This window comes from Anser anser (assembly GCF_964211835.1).
Source record: "Anser anser genome assembly, chromosome: 7".
Taxonomy (NCBI): domain Eukaryota; kingdom Metazoa; phylum Chordata; class Aves; order Anseriformes; family Anatidae; genus Anser; species Anser anser.
This window is the reverse complement of record NC_139727.1, coordinates 18,859,207-18,877,620: the sequence shown is the minus strand read 5'-3', so window position 1 is coordinate 18,877,620 and position 18,414 is coordinate 18,859,207. Positions and strand designations below refer to the sequence as shown.

The 18,414-nt window shown below is 40.5% G+C and overlaps 1 protein-coding gene across 30 annotated transcripts in view; it reads right to left on the bottom strand.

Moving 5' to 3' along the window:
- Positions 1 to 18,414, bottom strand: part of PCDH15 (protocadherin related 15) — a 535,558-nt gene that overhangs the window by 107,303 nt on the left and 409,841 nt on the right. For all 30 annotated transcript variants that reach the window (XM_083844291.1, XM_083844317.1, XM_083844318.1 and 27 more), the window contains 2 exons: positions 16,710 to 17,015; positions 15,303 to 15,527 (listed from right to left, as the gene is read on the bottom strand). In XM_083844291.1, the coding sequence (XP_083700417.1) occupies positions 15,303 to 15,527; positions 16,710 to 17,015 (531 nt within the window). The remainder of the gene's footprint in view (positions 1 to 15,302; positions 15,528 to 16,709; positions 17,016 to 18,414) is intronic.

Genomic DNA, 18,414 nt, shown 5'->3' with positions numbered 1-18,414 from the left:
AGCTCAGTGGCAAAGAAGCCAACATCACACAGCAATCTCCCCCGTCAGGCTCCATTCACAGCCCATTCTACCTCAAAGAAAAGATGCAGAGTTTATTCATTTGAAGCTGACACCAAGTAGCTCTGCGTACAGAAAACCAGCAGCAAAAGGTGGCACATAAAAAATAATCTTGAGTATTGTCTGAGGAGCGTCATACAATGATGCATGCACAGGCACTACCGCTGCATAAATCCCAGTATTTGGAAGTGTTTTGTTTTGTAGGCCCTCAAGTTTTTCAGTGAGAGGTCCAACCTTTTACAGACCACACTGTCACAGAGAAGACAGGTTCTGTCTTTCCGCATGAAGACTCCATCTGAACCAACAACCGGTGTGGTACTTACAATGACTTAGCATTTTCTGGAATAGCTCAGCCTTTTTTAAAAAATATCTCTCTCTGCACCTGCACAGCCACAGCCATGTCTACTCTTTGCTCCTTGGCACAGCAGCAGCAGATTGCACTCTGCTGCTTGCTCATTCTGGGGGAATCACCATGTGATGTTTTTGTTATTTTCTGTGCAACTGAGCACCCGAAAGTCTGCAACTTACAGTACTGGAAAGCCTAATCCTGTTGAAAGATGATACACTACATGCTCTGCTATAGAAAAATGACTAAGTCATTCTAATTCCTACACCTGTTTTTCAAGATACATGGATCAACACACAATATACACGAATACAAAGTGTAGCACAAAGTAGAAAAGCAGAAGGCTTCCTGTCCTAACTTACTTCTCCTCTGAGCGGAGCTTTATGCATGATTGTGCCTCATAAACCTTACCCAAGCCAAGCAACCAGACACCAAATACTTCAACCATACCTAAACAGAGCAGCTCCATGTGCTTTTCTTCCTGGCTTCTCTCTTCCCAACCCCTAAAGCAGCTACTTGTTTTATACAGCAGAACTCAAACCTACATGTTCTCGCTTTTATCACAATGAAAGTTCCTCACAAGAATTATGTCTTCCCATCACACAGCTGCAATAAATACACTTCAGAGAGAGCAAGACTGACTTAACAGACAGGTGATCAAGTCTCATATGCTCATCACAATGCCTCTGACAAATAACTGCCAGAAGCAGAAAGGAAACTTCTGCAGGCAGAAGGCATACACGTGGAACACGCAGATGGCATGGGAAGTGCATTATTGGTTATAATGCTTTCTTTATTCTAGAAGTCTTTGTTCAGTGGCAGGAGGAAAAAGATGACCCTTCTGGGCTATTTCCCATGCAGGAAGTAGTGGTTTTGTTACAGGCGTGTTGGAGAAATTCATTTCCTCCTCGTATTTTCATCTCCTTCAAGCGGTATCATTTCTCTTCACATATTACGGGCACTTAAAGGCATCAGAAAGGTCACAAAGAGAAACTATTGCACCAGCTAAAACCAACTAAAAGCACCAACATCGAGGATGGAATACAGTCTACATCTGATTCTGTTAGAGTATAGAAAGAAACCAAACTCCACATTTTTTAAAAAAACAGTTCAAGATCACAGGCATGATCCCCCATGCCCCTGCCATCAGTCCTCCCAGTTTGTTTTTCTGCACCACGCCAGACTTCACATTGAGAAGTGGTCTGCATGGAGGACTCCCCAGATGCACGCAGAGATGCAGTTTTCAGGCTTTGATGAGAAGGATTTGGGGCAAAAATACAACATTTTAGAGAAAGTACTGGGCCTTGCCATGACTAGAGACCAAGGACGTGGAGTGGCATACTCCTGCACAGCTACATAATTGAAGATGACTCTACATATGAAGGCTTCTGCTGAAACACCACAAAAATGGCTTTGCACTGACATGTACGTGGCTTATGGATGCAATCAATAACCACAGCTTAGGAGTGGGATGGCAATCTTACACTGCTTTTTACTGCCACTTTGTGGAGTTACCTCTTAAAAACTATGGCATAATCCTGCACGTACCCTCGTGGCCAAACCATGGTGTCTTCCAACCTTTCACAGTCCACTGCTTCATCCATATAAATCCAGGCTGCTATTAACTATCAAACACACACAGAACGGCAAATGGGAAATGCAGGTAATGGATTCTCTGCATACCTTGCTTTGAAATACTTGGCCGTGTATTTTGACAGTAAGGTAATAGCAGCCACATATTTATATATAAGTACAAAATTGCCTTTACGTCACTGCTCATCTAGCTGAAGATTTATTGTAGTTTTGCATGTCTTTGTTTACACAACGGGGTCAGAGTCAAAACATAACAACCCAAAGCTCTCTTCCTACCACAGTTCCTCATCTCACACCACTTTTTGTTTCCCTTTGTTTCACATTGGTCGCACTGGGGAACACATAAAAGCAGGACAGCACAAGCCCTTACTCCTTTCCCTTGCACATGTAAGAATCTAAAGCAACAAGGAAGCACAATATGGGAGGTATGCTCAAATACTGTCATTTCAGAGAATCCACAGTCGTAGTCTCAAAATCAAATGAAGATGTATCATGAGATTTCTTGATGAAAATTCATTTATTAACTCTGATGCCTCCCTCAGCTCCTGAGTGATGCCACTTGCTGACCAACTTCCTCACACTCTGAACAAGACACACCCCATTCACAAGATTTGAAGGGCTGTTATTTATTAAAAGGGCTTGAGGAAACAAATACTGACCAGCCCGCAAATAATATGAAAACGATGAACAAAAATGTTGGTGAACTAAGATATACATCTAGGAATGCCAATGAGGAGAAACAAGCATGGGGGAGAAAAGGCATTAAGAAGCAAATCAATATGTAATTTAAAAACCATTAAGACAGTCACTAGCAGTTATGAACTAAAATCAAAGAAGGTGCTCCCCGACAGGTGGCGGCTGCCGACGTGGGAGGGCAACACAGGACAACTGCGCAAAACAATATCTGCAGTACAGCAGTTCCAGCATGAAATTAACTTGTAAACTTCAATGGGCTTCAGAGACAATAATAGATTTTTGATTTATGGTGACACTAAATGACCTTTAATATTTGTTCTTCAAGTTTAGGATATAAACACGTAACACCTGGGTGCGATACTCTGCTCTGCCTCCTCATTCATTCATCCAGGAGATGCATGATTTGGACCAAGTGACTGCCACCTGCTTTGCACCATCACCACCCGAAGTGCACATGGATGGCACACACGGCATGTGAATTACAGCACAGACCCCACACACCGGTATAGCCGCACACAACAAGCAGCAGCTAGGCTAGCTCAGCCACTTCTGCAGCTCCTGGGTCACCAAGTCACCACTGGTTATGATGGGCTGTCACAAACCAGAGCAGTCCCAGTACTCCTCTATGACTTTGCACTGGATCCTACAGATCCATCTTCCAGCACATCGCCAGCTGTTTAAAATCTCACACTTCAGAAACACATCCCAAGCGGCAAAGCCTGCAAAAGTCTAATGCACCAAGAGTTGCTAAGGCAGTTACAAGATATTTGGAAAATTCTTCCTGAAAGGAGAAGCCAAACATGCAGGGATTATGGCTCTTTCCTGCTAGGCACCAGGTGCAAGGCAGTTGTGATGGATCAGGATACGGCCCCTTCTCACTCTCGTGAACTCCAGCTGCAGCTCCTGACTGTCGGGGAATTTTAGTTAAAGAACAGCAACGTTACAATACACAACAGACTTGACCGATTTGAGCATTTCCTCACTGAAAACTTTCCGAAAAACAACAAATTTTTGACATGCTTTCTTAAAAATGTTGTTTTTCTTAAGAGAAAAATGAACAGTAAGCAGTTAATTTTTCATCAGCTATCTTGACACAAACAGAAGCAACACAAGATGGCACTAATATATTTTAGATATTTACATATATACATATATTATTTTTTTTTCCTCAGGCATAATCATGTGTGCAAACGCCCTGTTATCGTGCACAGGGAACCCCATTACTAATGGAAAAATCTGCTGCCTTAGCCTGCAGTGCACTAGAGGGCAGCCCTACCAAATAGGAGTGAAGCTTCTCCTCCCCCAGCCCTCATAAAAATCTGTTTTACCCTCTCCCAGTTCTCTCCTTATGGAAACAGGCTTATACTTTTTTCATCTAGTAGTCATCTTGTTCTATATAGCTTACAAAATCAGCCTGATTTTCAGCTCCCATTTTTTGTAGAATGTGACCTAATTATAATCAAGTATTGATTATTTATTAAAATAGCTACAATGCCATGACAGTGAAATCTGATCATTAAGTTGCTGAACAGATCCAGAGCGACAAACTCCTATAGAAAGAGCACGAAGCTCAGAGATTCTGCTGATTTATTCAGACCACTAAGAGTCTGTTGGAAGATTTTTACCATTATTAACTGGGTATGTATGCAGAAGCGCCTACCCAAGGAGACTGTATTACAAATGCAAAATGCTCTTTCTTCTCGTCTCTCTCCTCAACTCCTGGAGCAGAAAGCATTCTACCATAAAACTTCTAAAACCCTGTGAAGAAACACTTACCCTCCTGTTTCTGACCTGTTGACAAAATCACTCTAGGTTGGTTAGGGAGATTAGCTTCTTAAATATTACATATTTGTGCTTTGTGAATCATTTCATAAAGAGTTTTTAAGTACATCCATGTGTTTTTCCTGCCACTTTGGGACTGTGCTCTTTGATTACAGCTGCTGATACTAAGGTTTCTAGTCATCTGTATCTAAGTGGAAATCAACATACCCTCACTATAAAAACCAGCATGACTGAACAGCGTCTGAGCTAATAAATGGATATTAGGCATTTACAGCTCCTTTTGCAGTCTGCTGGCTTTTATCACGTGTAATAAATAGAACAAATGTATTTTTAAAGTGGTCCCTACTTCCACTAATATTAAATGTACATTAACATAATCCCACTAAAGGAGAAAGCAAGGAGGTTTACTTCAAAACATAGTCTATGTCACACTAAAATTTTCACTTTCTCAATTTTTCTCCAAGTATTAATACATTTAATTTGCTGCTGTCACTTGGTTTCGAACATCTGCCAATTAAGCCTATGTGCACATTACCAGAGCTGGTGGCTTCCCATCTAAGCTGCCTCCAAGTGTTTAATAATCCCTTGGTGTCTGGGGATTTCCAAGCAGAAATTTAACATTCCTCTACTCTTCCCTTGAAACTCTCTTCTACAGAAAGCAAAGTGGTTTTTGGCATCACTGCACTTGAAAATCATTATTTCTCCTGTGTTTTCTTCAGCTCTAGAAAGATGTTGTTCAACACCCTCTTAAAAGAAGCACATAGTAATTTATTAATAAATAAGCAGAATGGAAGTCCCCTAGAGACATGGGATTTCACAGCCCTAAGGGCACCCTAAGCCCCTGAAGGCCCTGCCCAGCCTTACGCAGGCCCCTCTAACACCCTGCCCCTGGGCCCAGGACCCCTGCCAGCCCCTGGAGCTCTCCCCAGCCCTGCTCCAGTGACGCTGAGGGAGGCTGGCCTCCAGCCCTGCTCCTGGCCCTGTCCATTTTGCTCCCGGCTGGACTGCAGGCCGGATTCATGCTCATGGCCTACCCAAGGACCTCTGGCCCACCACAAGGCCTTATCCTGCCCTCTAACAAATACACTTGGGCCCCAGTGAGCACGTGGTCTGAGAGCAGAGCCTAGGGCGACCCAGAGCTGCTCTCCGTGCCGCACCCTGGCCGCGCCACGTGGCCTGCAGGGCTGCCATCCCTCCGGCTCCCCAGCCAAATGCCTCTGGCCAAAGCTGCTGGGGAAAGCTGGAGGCTTCCTTTGGATGCAGCTACGCTTTGCACTGGGTTCCCGAAGCTCGGCTTTAGCTTTCAGGGAAGTTCCAAGCGCAGGCTGTCACTCGGTAGAAACCCATCCAGCACTGGGCTTACTGATGTTTGCGCAGGATCTCTGCTACTATCACTACGTTTCAGCTGCATCACCCAGAGGTGCCATATTTCATTACCATCCATTCCTCCGGTCCATGCTAACTGCTAGTAGCCATCTGGAGCCCTTGGTTCCTTCCGTAATTTCTCAATTTCTGAAAATCCTCATTTGATTATATTTCTGTTGTTTAACTTGGCAAGTTCCCAAAGCCTTTCAAGATGATGTTAATGAACCTAATTTGGAGCAGCACAAATTTAATATTAAATATTAAAATGCAAATTTAGAATGCTTTTATGTCATGATACTCTTAAATTACATGATTGTTTAAAAAGTTTTAGAACTGTTCTGAATCAAGGCCCCTAGATTTGGAGTCACAGAGTCAGCACTGAACCAACTGAAAGTTTAAGCCATGACTTTAGATAACCATTCTTTCACAACTGAGTTTTATTTTCTGAAAGAAAACCCAAGTGTTATTCTAATGTAATCCCATTCCTAGAAAAGGAATTTTTATTTGCCTTTCACTTAAACATCTACTATGCCACATATATAGCTACAGCAAAATGCAGATCTTTACCTTATGCCAAGAGTTTATACATGTATGTGGGTGTGTAAACTGTACATATTCTTTCACTAAGTAAGTGCTCATGCAAACAGAGATGTTACAACATTATTTTCGAGGCCTTAATAACCACTAAGAGTTTCATCACAGAAGTCTCCTATAAGTCTACTGTAGGCAGTTAATGCACTATCTAAAATTGTGACAATAACCAGGATCTTAAGATTTCAAGCAAACTCTCATCCTTCTGCTGAATGACCCATTTAAGTTAACAATACCGGTTATCTAACCGGTATTTACCTGTAATTTACCCAGCTAACAGCTAACTCTTTGGAGTGGTACACAGCAACAAAATATTGCACGACCAGGTGTATTTAGCCTTGCAGATAGATTGCAAAGGGATTAAAAAACGAATAACCATGCTATGACTTGTAATCACTGAGGTAAGGTAATTCTTTTTGAGATATTCCCAACTATCCTTCCTGTGAAATTTGTGCCTTCATTTCATCAGTTTCTGTAATTGATGCCAAGAAGAACACAGAACAATTTATACTTGCTAATGTATATGATAAACGTAATGGCAAAAAATTATCGACTTTTAACTTATCTCATTGACACTAACTTTAACACTGGTTTTACAAACGCAGCAGTATGTTGATTTTATCATCTATAGTCATAGATGTGATGGAAAATCTTCTGTTATTATTTCTACCTCATATCTAAGAGTGTCCCCCTTCAAAGTTATGACCCTTATGAAAAATACAACTACTATGAAAAAAAAGTGAAATCTTTGTATGACTTAACATAAAAATACATAAATTAACCAGATACTGGAGCACCAAGAACTCTAGGTCCCTTTCCCATTCTTTAAGCAATTTCCTAAGGCTCTGTTAATGAGCACACACCACCTTTAAGGCTTACGCATTGCACCACTCTATTCATTCCTCTAAGATACATACCAAAGTTTGCAAGCAAACCTTTCTTCATGGTCCAATATTTTCATTTACCAATGCATTCTTTAATTTATTTATTTAAAGTCCAATGAAGTTAAGTCAGTACTTGAAAACTACAACTAGTGTGCCGCAAGTATTTGAAATATCTGTTAGATTTATGTATCACCCACAGTGATTAAGTTACAAGAACTGAGGTTAGAGAATCACGCGGTGCTGAGTACCTTAGAGCAGCAAGTTAAAAATCTTTGTGATGATGCTGGCAGGCTAATGCAATGAACTGTGTGAACTGGCATGCTTAATTTTGTCTTTAATTGGGTCTAGTGCTTCTTTGCACAGGGTTTTTTGTTTGTAGCTATACAAAATGGAGACTTGTTAACATGGTATAACTGCCTCTTTCTCATACTTAGTGTTCAGAAAGCCCTGAAATATCTCACAATATGAATTAAGGTTCAGAGTGGAATATACGAAGCAATAAATGACTTTAGCAGATGAATGAACAGGTAAGTTGAGATTGAAAAAACAAATCTGGTTACTCGCACCACAGTCCAACACCATGCCTGTTATGCCATAAATGCTGCTAGAAAGTAGAAAAATAAGCAGATAAGCAGTTTAAGCAGTTGCATTTTGGAGGAAATACAGCTCCATTTTTTTTTTTTTTATTATTTAAGAATTCTTATAAGTTATGTGCTGCCACTGTGCTGGACTGTCCCTTTATTGTCCCATTATACAATGGGAAATGGTTTTTGTTACATGTTAGAAAGATTACTTCGAGGATGTAAATTTACTGAAAAACGTAAAAACATAACTAAATTTTATTTTAGAACTATTAGAAGCTGAGGATGTGTTTCACTGTGATTCACCAGTCTTTCATCGTCATGTATCCTTCATTACCTGCATAGTGACTGGCAGCAAATTTTCATTATTATTGTAATTAAATCTCACCATAACATGAATTCCCACCGTAGTAAAGCACTCATAGATTACTGCTCACCTGCTCATTACAAACAAGACCTGAATTAATTCATAGTCTTGCAAGGACACACAAAAAAGTGGCAACTACACACGTGCGTAGTTAAACATCTATTACAGCTGAGTTTGAACCAAAACGTCCTCTATCCTTGATGACAACCTGTGGATCCACCTTCTCCCATTCTTCTCTTAGTGACGGTTTAAGCATTTTATAAAGACCAAGGCCACCCATTCCACAGCACTCTCCATCAGTGCAGTAAAGGTGCTGCGTTAGAGGAGCGAAGTGTCCAGCTCTAACATTTTATTCCAGCTCCAGCCTCAAGTGCCAAGTTACTGCAACACAGCTTTGCTTTCCTAGCTTTATTGGGGGCTCTAACTGACTGGTTTGAGATGGTGATTCTTTCAACAAACATTCATCTTCTTCCAACCCTCCTACCTTAGAAAAGCAAAGGAATTATGCTTCTGTGTGTTCTGATTTGAGGCACAGGTTGTCAGGAAGACACAGGGAGCTTTCTCATGTAATCAAGTTCTAATTCGGTACTGCTATGGCATCTTTACAACCAAGATCATACTGTGAACAAAGATGGTGAAAGGCCCAGAGAGCAAGGTGTGTGAGGAGCAGCTGAGGGCCCTCAGTTTGTTCAGCCCAGAGCAGAGGAGATGAGGGGAGGCCTCATGGCGGCCTGCAGCTCCCTCACGGGGAGCAGAGGGGCAGGCGCTGAGCTCTGCTCTCTGGGGACAGCGACAGGACCCGAGGGAACGGCACGGAGCTGGGACAGGGGAGGTCAGGCTGGGTATTAGGGAAAGGTTCTGCACCCAGAGGCGGTCGGGCACTGGGACAGGCGCCCCAGGGACTGGGCATGGCACCGAGCTGCCGGAGGTCAAGGAGCATTCGGACAGCACTCTCGGACACACAGTCTGATTTTGGGTGATGCTGTGTGGAGCCAGGACCTGGACTCAGTGATCCTTGTGGGTCTCTTCCAACTCGGGATATTCTATGATTTTGTGATTTGCTTCCAACTTGAATATGAATGATCTCGGGAAACATATTGATGAAAGACCACTGAGAGCAACCAAATCAGAGACTTTGTTTTACCTGTTACACGTTTTCACTTGGTTGGTTGGTTGGTTTCTTTCAAGCCGTTTCCAAGGGGAGGCTTAGCACAGTGAGACTTAGACTTAGAGACTTAGACTGTGAGAGATTCAAACTCAGCCCACAAAAAGTACTAATCAACACACATAAAACAGGACCTAAAGTATACGACTTGTAACTTTTCTTTTGACCTGCAATGCATCCCATTTTACACATGCTGAAGAGCAGTTAGACCAGCAGGTGGCTTCACTATTCAAGTCCTACTCAGTAATCTGAGTCCTATCAACTGAGAGACAGCTAATTTTTGTCTTCATTAACTGGACAATTTTAAGACAACTATTTGTTTTCAGAACCTCAGCCAACAAGTCTTTCCACAGCACTATTATTTTAAGCCACTTTTATTTCCAGCTTATAGTTTAATGCAGAAGTCAACTAGAAATCACTATTCATCTGCTTGCTCCATGCTACCTGATTAATTTGTAAGACTTCCTTGTTTCTTATGGCTATGTTTTTACCTGAACATAAAATACTGTGCCCTGGCTAACAAAAAGATCTTTCACAGTTTAAAAAAAAAAAAAAAGATTGTATGAAATCTCAGACGACTCTCTTGCTGTAGATATATTGTTAACAAAGCAGTGAAAGAAACAAAATCACACCAGTGACCAGTCTCCAGTGCAAAAGTTTATCCTTTGACAACAGTAACAAAGAAAACAACAAACACACAACCACCTCAACAACAAACCAACAACAAAAAAACAACACCTCTTCTCAGTAATGCAGGAGGAGTATTTTAATTGTTATATCTCCTCAATGTCACACTTCTCTTGAAAAATTAATTTGACAGTTGCACTTGGGAACTCTGTCCCTATGGACAGATGGTACAGTTGGTTCACCAAATCTGGAAATTCATTCTGTAATGGTTCTGGCAGTCCACTGGGATTAAGGCATGGCAGGAATTACATGAAATATTTTGTCATCAGACTTGTAATATGGCATTGCTAGAAACATACCAATCAGTTTTTACTTATTCTTGTGGCTCTATCCCTTTGAATCATCAGGCAGAGATAACGGCGCCATTATACTATATACTCTACTTAAAAAAATAATTTCCTAGAAAACAGAAGGAGGAAGAAAAAGCAACTATAATAAACAAAAGACAAGCTAATACAAAAATAATGATGGTACTACTAATAAGAGGAAATCATAGCATAAAATTTACAAGCACCATATAGGCCCCATTATACACAGATTCTTACAATGTGTGTTTAGGAACACATTACTCATTTAACAGCAATCGAAACTGGGAAAAAGTTAGTCCTTTTTTCTTTGAAGAAGCTCTACTACTACAGTAGTTGTTTGCAAACAGTAAATCCTGATAATAAGCACACCATTGGAAAAGTAAGGGTTCTATTTCTTCCAGTCCTAGGAAACATTTATATTGTGAGGGGATGCTTATAAGTGCCATAGGCACTACAGGCTCTCTAAGCAAACAACTCAGCCCTCCCAGGCACTGAGCGAATGCAAACCTCTGCCATTTTCCTGGTGAGAGAAACGGTGCCTCCACAGTGGGAAACCACTACGCAATAGCACACAAGTTGTCTCTTGGAGGTGCTAATACTTTCCTGACTTAAACTTCATTTTCAAGACTGACAAAATTCACTGCTTCTAACCCAAACATTTTTTTATATCTATGTACGTTTATACTACAAAACAAAACAAAAAACAAAAACAAACAACAACAACAAAATGTACAGTAATTAGTTCTGTGTTCTTGATTACACACCAGCTTACCATCACCAATTAATCAGGATGAACACTTGCGTAACCTCTCCAGACATCCCAGGATAAGATGACTCGTTAGGACTTTCCCGTAAAGAAATATAAGCAGCAAGAGGAAGAAAAATCTCAAGCGAGAGGAACTCCATGCTACCTACATTATTCCTCCTCAGCAATACTAGAAACAATGCAACAGCATCTGATTTATAAAACAGGAAACTAGAGAAAAATGAGATGAAATTTTGTTTACTGTAAGGCTATCAATATTACTTTCTGGCTACTAAAGGCATATTCAAACACAGGATGATTTTCCTCATTAAATGCACAATTAATTCATTATTTTACCTTCAATTTCCTCCAAATAAGGAATCGTAAGTCACACACTGTAAAGGGCCACTTGGCTGCAGCAGTGGCAAAGAACATATTTTAACACTGACATGCAGGTAACAGATGAAGTTGTTTTGCAATCTGTGTTTTGATCAAGTTCAGGGAAGGTTAATATAAACTATTTGTAACTTGTCATGCCAAAGGCTGAGAGTCTAAGGAAAGTCGCAGCGTGTATCCACCCTCATCCTAGCTGCAAAGCTCAGTGTGATTACGGGTGCACGGCACTGCTGCTCATTCTCTTTTAGACCACATAAATAATATATGACACCATCAGGCGTTCTCCATAGTTGGATAACAGAATCCTATCACACAGGAAAAATTACAATGCTCATGGTTAAAAGTTGGACTGTGAAAAATGACAAATGTTAACAGAGGAGCACAAGACCAGAAGGACTGGAAATCTCTTTAATATGAGTAATACTCTAAAGATCATAGGGACTGAATTCCTCATGGTTACATAAATTCCCTGCTTGGTCTTATTACTGCCTTACTGATTGCTCCTGCTTTTCTCTAGGTCAATTTTGAGTTATTAAAGTCTGCAAGCTGCATAACTACTGTTATGGGGCCTACAATACACATGCACATGGTTTACTTCCTATTTGGGGTCACAAACGTTGTATTAAAAACAAACAAACAACAACAAAAAAAACTAACCACACTCTAATACCTTCCTCTAAATAAAGTAAAAATGCTTTTATTACTAATAGGAAAAAGACACATCCAGTTCCTAACGCAGAGCAGGAGCAAAAGACAAGGCTGAACGGGGAGGGCTCCTGCAGAGCCGCGCAGAGGGATGTACAACCCCACGCAGAAGCACTCTGTCCCTGAACACAGGCTCTGAATTGGCAGAAGGTCTGGCAGAAATCTTTAGTTTTAAAACCTCTTTGATTCCTGTGCAGACATCCTAGCCGTTCACTAGAAAATTGTAAATTACTCCCATGAAACAATGAGCATGCTTATCAGGAGTTATCTGTCATGCCCTACAGCAGCAGCCTGGACCACAGTCAGGATGGCAGAGGAATATAAGACCGGATTGCAATCAGAAAATAGACAAGTGAGGATCTCTACCACACCATGCAGAGCCTCACACCACCACACATTTGAGCTCTAGGGCCAGACTCAGTGCCCTACTGGAATAGATGAGCGCCCTGTGCCAGCCTGCACCACCTGCCCACGCTGGCCCCGTACCAGAGGCTGTACCCGGCACCTCTGTCCCCAAAGGAACCCCAGCCCCATGCCCTCTCTGCACTGACCGGGACCTTCTGCCCCCACCACAGACACACCAGCTCTCTCCCTTCAGAACAAGGGCAGGTATGGGTCTTTTCCATCAGGAACAAACCCAAACTGCACTGTGATGCACTGTGCTCCGTGCTCTTTCTGCATTTATTTTCTCACCAAAGGCCAGCTATGTGCCTTGCTCCTACCCCTGCCCCTTGAGGCTCCGTCTCCTGAATCTGCCACTCAAGGTATCCTCTTGTGGACCCTTCTCATACCACACAGGTAGCAAATGGCTCCAATTCCTATTTCCTTTTTTTTTTTTTCCTCCCCAAATGTGTTTTTGTTTTTATTTTTTTAATCTGGAAAGTTCCTCTGTAATCTCAAAACAAAGCATTATTTCTTTTCTAGATCTGCCTTGTGATCAAGGTTCTAAATTTTTACCATCTCTCTGACATGTATCCACTAATGGCATCTGTCTGACAAAATGAGAGATGAAAAATTACTTTTTCCAAAAGCCTTTCCCCACTCACGAGTGCCACTGACAATGCTACTCTCCTACCTGCCACTCAAGGTTGGAACCTACCCATTATCTTAACACAGTTATTCAACTATGTCCACTGATCAGCTGCAAAGATCAAGCTGTTGCCGGGTATGATAATACGCACTAAATATCCCCTCCAGCCCTTTTTTTTCCTTTCCTATATAATCTATAGGCTGTTTGCCTTCGCTTTCAGGCCCTGTGCTGTCCCCAACAACTGCAGAAATTGTTACTCTTGGCTCAAGCACAGTATTCCAGCCTCTCACACACCGCCTTTCCAAACAATTATCATGCCTCCTTTTAAAATGCTCATGTGTGCGAAGTTTCCAGGGAAACAAAAACAAAACAGAAAAAACATTTTTTGATCCTACTAATAATCCCCTTCTTCTTAAATTCCCTATTCTCACAGTGCCTCCTGGACAGTGCCCTGTTACACTGCTGCTGTTACACTAAAGCCACCAAGCAGAACTGCACTGCTGCGTTGTCCACTGAGATTAATGAACACAACATAAACTCACAGTCATACAGCTGTGTCAGCCCCATCGTACAGACAGCAGCTTTTCCCTGAACACACTCCTATTTGAGAACAGCTCTTCAGATCTTCAAATCAAAAATCAAAACAAAACAAAGCTTGATTCTTGCTAAAAAGCATCGAGCTGGGAAAAAGTTTCTTCTAGAAAAAAAATAAAAATACAGGTTTGAGCAACTTCCTCCTTGAACACTATAGACAAATAAGGCTCACGGAACGATGTGAAAAGCTATTTTTGCCTTTGATTCACTTTGTAAACACCGGTTCAGAGGGCAGCCCGGCAGGAAGCAGAAGCACTGCATCTCAATCTCAAGCATTTTACAGAGACAGAGAGGTACTGTAGAAGCCTTCTTACGTTGCCATCAATGCTAATAATCTGAGACATTTACTGTCCCTAGAATAATTCAGAGCTCAGTAGAGACCGACAAACAGAATTACTCAAAATCATCTGGCAATCCATAGCATCTGCAGATACGCAGTAAACTGAACCAGAGACTGATTCATAAATGCTAAATATTTTTTGCAGACTTATATTTACACTGAAGTTGCCAGGCAGAAAGTTTGTATTCGTAAGCCATGCTTTTTCTCTTGCTACAATTTCTGCTTCTTAGCTGAAGTGCCAGTAATTAAATTCTCTTGTCTCCCACTGCTGAGTGTTCTTCCCTGACAGTCAACAAAAATGAAACAACCAGACAAGAGGATTTGTCTGACTGGCTCCAGAACTGCACCATTGTAAATTCAAGGAAACAAGATTTAGAGCTTCTAAAGCATCCTCCCCTTTTGGACACAAGCACATCAACCAACTGAAGATGTTAAGTGCTAATGCCTCTGCTACAAACCCTTTTCATTTGTGGATCCTCCCAAACAGAATACCATTATCCCCATATTGCTGGCGAGACAGCAGAAACACAGGTGATGCTGCAACTCAGCATAAAAACGATTCATTGCGAAAGACCACTGAATAAGCCTGTTTCTTTGTAGCTCTATATTTTCAGGTAGCTGAAACTGAAATGTAAGGCGTGTGCCATATCAGCACTCACTCAATACACCTGAATGGTTCATAAAATTACAATTTATGAGAGCTTTAACTGAAATGTGATGGTGTCATTTTTGCAAACAATTCCATTAGGTACTTATCTCAATCTTTCAGCAATTCTGAAGGACTAAGTGTTTATGTATTTGTCAGGTATTCTTGTACTTCATAAATCTATGAACCAAGATTTAACTACTTAATTGCATATAGCAAAATAATTATAGCTGTTATAAAGTGTACATTTAGCAGAACAAGTTGCTGTCAGAAAAAGGCAGTAGCTTTCTGCAAGTGAAAAAGTAGGAAAGCAGACATACTGCTACTGTGCTCTGGTGGTTCATCAGCACACCTGCAAGGGTCGCAGAAGTATTTTGTACCAAATAGGAGAGGATGCTATCAACTGACCCGCTACTCCTCTTACCTTTACTCTCACTGTGACAGTAGCAATACCGGGAGGCATAGTGCCCTTGCTATCGAAGGCTTCCACAAGAAAGGTGAAAGTTGCTTCTGTGTCGGAGAATGACTCGTAATCCAAGGACTTCAGAAGTGACAACTCGCCCGTGTACTTGTTCAGTGCAAAATACTGTAGTGCTTCCTGCGTCCGTATTCGATAGGTAACATTAGAACCAAGATCAACATCCTTCGCCTAGACCATGCCACACAGAAAAAAAAATACTTAAAGGCAAACAAAATCCATTTTCACAAACAAATCCCTACTAGATTAAAAACATAAAAAGGCAAACAACTGCAAATACATATAATCTCATTATACTATTCTAATAGTATTGGATAAATTTAAAACTACTGCACAAACACAAAGCAGAAAGAACACTTGAGGTTATTAAATCCAGAGATACCTGCCACATGAAAGGGACACAATATTCTGTGCAAGAGTCACTGGAAGCTTGTTCTGTTCTTGGTCTTTTCCCTGGGCACCTGCTACTCGCCACTGCCAGGGAGAGGATGCTGGGCTAAGCAGACCATTGCTCTTACCCCGTATAGCAGCATGGATGTTTTTATTTCATACCAGTATTTAGACAAAGAATATTAACTTTCATTAGGAAGAATATTATGCGATTGCTTTAGCTGTTGATTCCACTTACAATTTACCTGCAGGCAGCTTCAGATAAAAAACATTCTTGATGAAATTATCCCACAACAGATTCTTCTCATTAAAATCTGCTGACTAAAACATCAGGAGGCTACATAGGCTACTTATGGGAAGTGAGTCTAAGCTATCTTTAGAGATCTAGCTCAGGATGAGCGAGATCAATTAACAACAATTAACTATCACTTGTCTAAATGGTTTATCTTTGTTTGTTTTTATAGTCAACAGAGAGAAGACACCTCAAGGTGCCCACTTTACTCCAGCTATCTTAGATGACAAATTTAGAGTTAGGTCAATTTCTTCCGGAAGCAACTACTTAACTCCATTAACTATAATGAGGTTGGACTTTTAGGTTTGACTTCAGTTTGAATCAGTTGAGATAGCGTGCTATCAACATAAACATGTAGGAACAATATAATGAGCTTTCAAGAACAAACCAAGTGCACTTAATATGTAAAACAATATCCCAAAATATGACACTAGTAGTGTTGCTCAATTTATTTATTTTTAACTAACTGCTGTTATTTCCAAGTGAACCCCCCAAAATAATTCATGTACCTCTTTAATGGCCATGAATTTTTCAGTCTGGTAGACATCATACCTTCCTTGACTCCAGTCTGCAGTGTTTTACTTCAGTCCCACTGAGAAGTTAACTAAGAACACGCTTAGTACTGTGCAACAATTACAAAACATTGTCTTCACTCTGTAATGCTTTCTTACCTCTATCTGCAGGAAGACAGTGCCAGGTGGTAGATTTTCAGGCACACAGACAGTATAGGAAGCATTAGTAAAGACAGGGCTGTTGTCATCAATATCCAGCACCTTGATTGCTAAAGTTAGTGTTGAACGGCGGGGGTCCACAGCTCCATCTGTTGCTTCAACGATAAGTTCATAATAGTCTCTTACTTCTCTGTTCAATTTAACTGCTGTGTAAATGCTACCATTTGATGTGATTCGGAAAAGATTGTTGAAATTTGCCAAACTATAATGAACTTGACCATTAACACCTGCATCTGGGTCGGTAGCCTAAGAAACAGAAAAAAGTACCATGTTTTAATGCACATTTTAAATACAAGGGACACACCTACATGGGAGTCGCAAGGTAAGCTAAGATAATATTCTACAAAGTAGTAACGTCTGTGTGGGTATTCAGCATTTCTTGTTCACAGCAACATGCCTCTCACTCATATTTTGTTGAAGATAAAAAAAATATTCTACAAAATCAAATCTGTTAATCTGCAGGGATTGAAGGCAGCTTTTCTGGATCTCAAATGAACTTCAGGAGAAAACACACATTTAGATGCTCAGTCTTGGACAACATTTGCAGAAGACAAACCTGATGCTTCTGAAGTCAGGCCATTAGACAGTTATAATGCTCAAGTATCTTCAGAGTTAGGTGGTGTCTGAGGACATTTTTTATTTTACAGTGTGATTTAGGTGTTTCGTAGCTACCAATCATTATTGAATCCATGCTTATATTGGATGCAGTCAGCAGACAGATAGAATGGACACATTAGTTAAAAATCTTAATTTCACTTAAGGTTGTCACATTTAGTGAATTTTTTATCATTGCTCTCTGAAGAACTACTTAACTTTCTACAGTTTGTACATCATGTTCTTCAAAATCAAACGATACCAAATTTCATCCTTATTCTTCTACACACAGAAAATGCTGATAATTCCAACAGATAAATGTTTAGATTTTGTTCAATTGGTATCTTAAGTCTCGTGTAGCGAACCAAGCCTCAGATTTCAGTATCAGCTAAATAGTTCTTGTTATTATGTTAGTGCCCTAATGGGGATGGAAAAGATTCAGCCTCATTATTACTAAAGGCACTAGAGCATAATTTGAATGCTGACCTGTTGTTTTTCCTCCATTTAATTAAATTAAAGCATGATGAATAGGGCCATGTAAATTAAACAAAGGCCGTTCTGTTAGAAAGGCGTTTTCATTTGTTTGACTTCATAAATGTGGCTACAGACATCTGAGAAGATGAGAAGATTTTCATGTTTTGTTATATGAAAAATGCTCAGGAAATTTCCATGAATGTTTAATTCTGGTGAAGGTGTTAATTTTAAAATATTGTAACAAAGCCATTTATCTTCCTAGAAATCAATTAAAAGTTAATTAAAACTGTTAATAAGAAAAATTTCACTGTGTTTTCCTCCTGCACTATAACAATGCACTAAGCAGTAATGGCTATAACTTCATAATGACCCGTCAATGGAGAACACATCCTTTGAATCGACATCTTTCAACGTACGGTTGATTTACTTAAGCTTAGAATCAAATCTATTTCCTCATAGATGACAAACAGGAAAACCATCAGAAAGCGAGCAAAAGAAGAAAGTTTCAAGAATACAGTAACAAACTGTTAGCCCACTGAAAGACAAGCAAAGTATAGGAAATGAGGAAGTCAGCTTC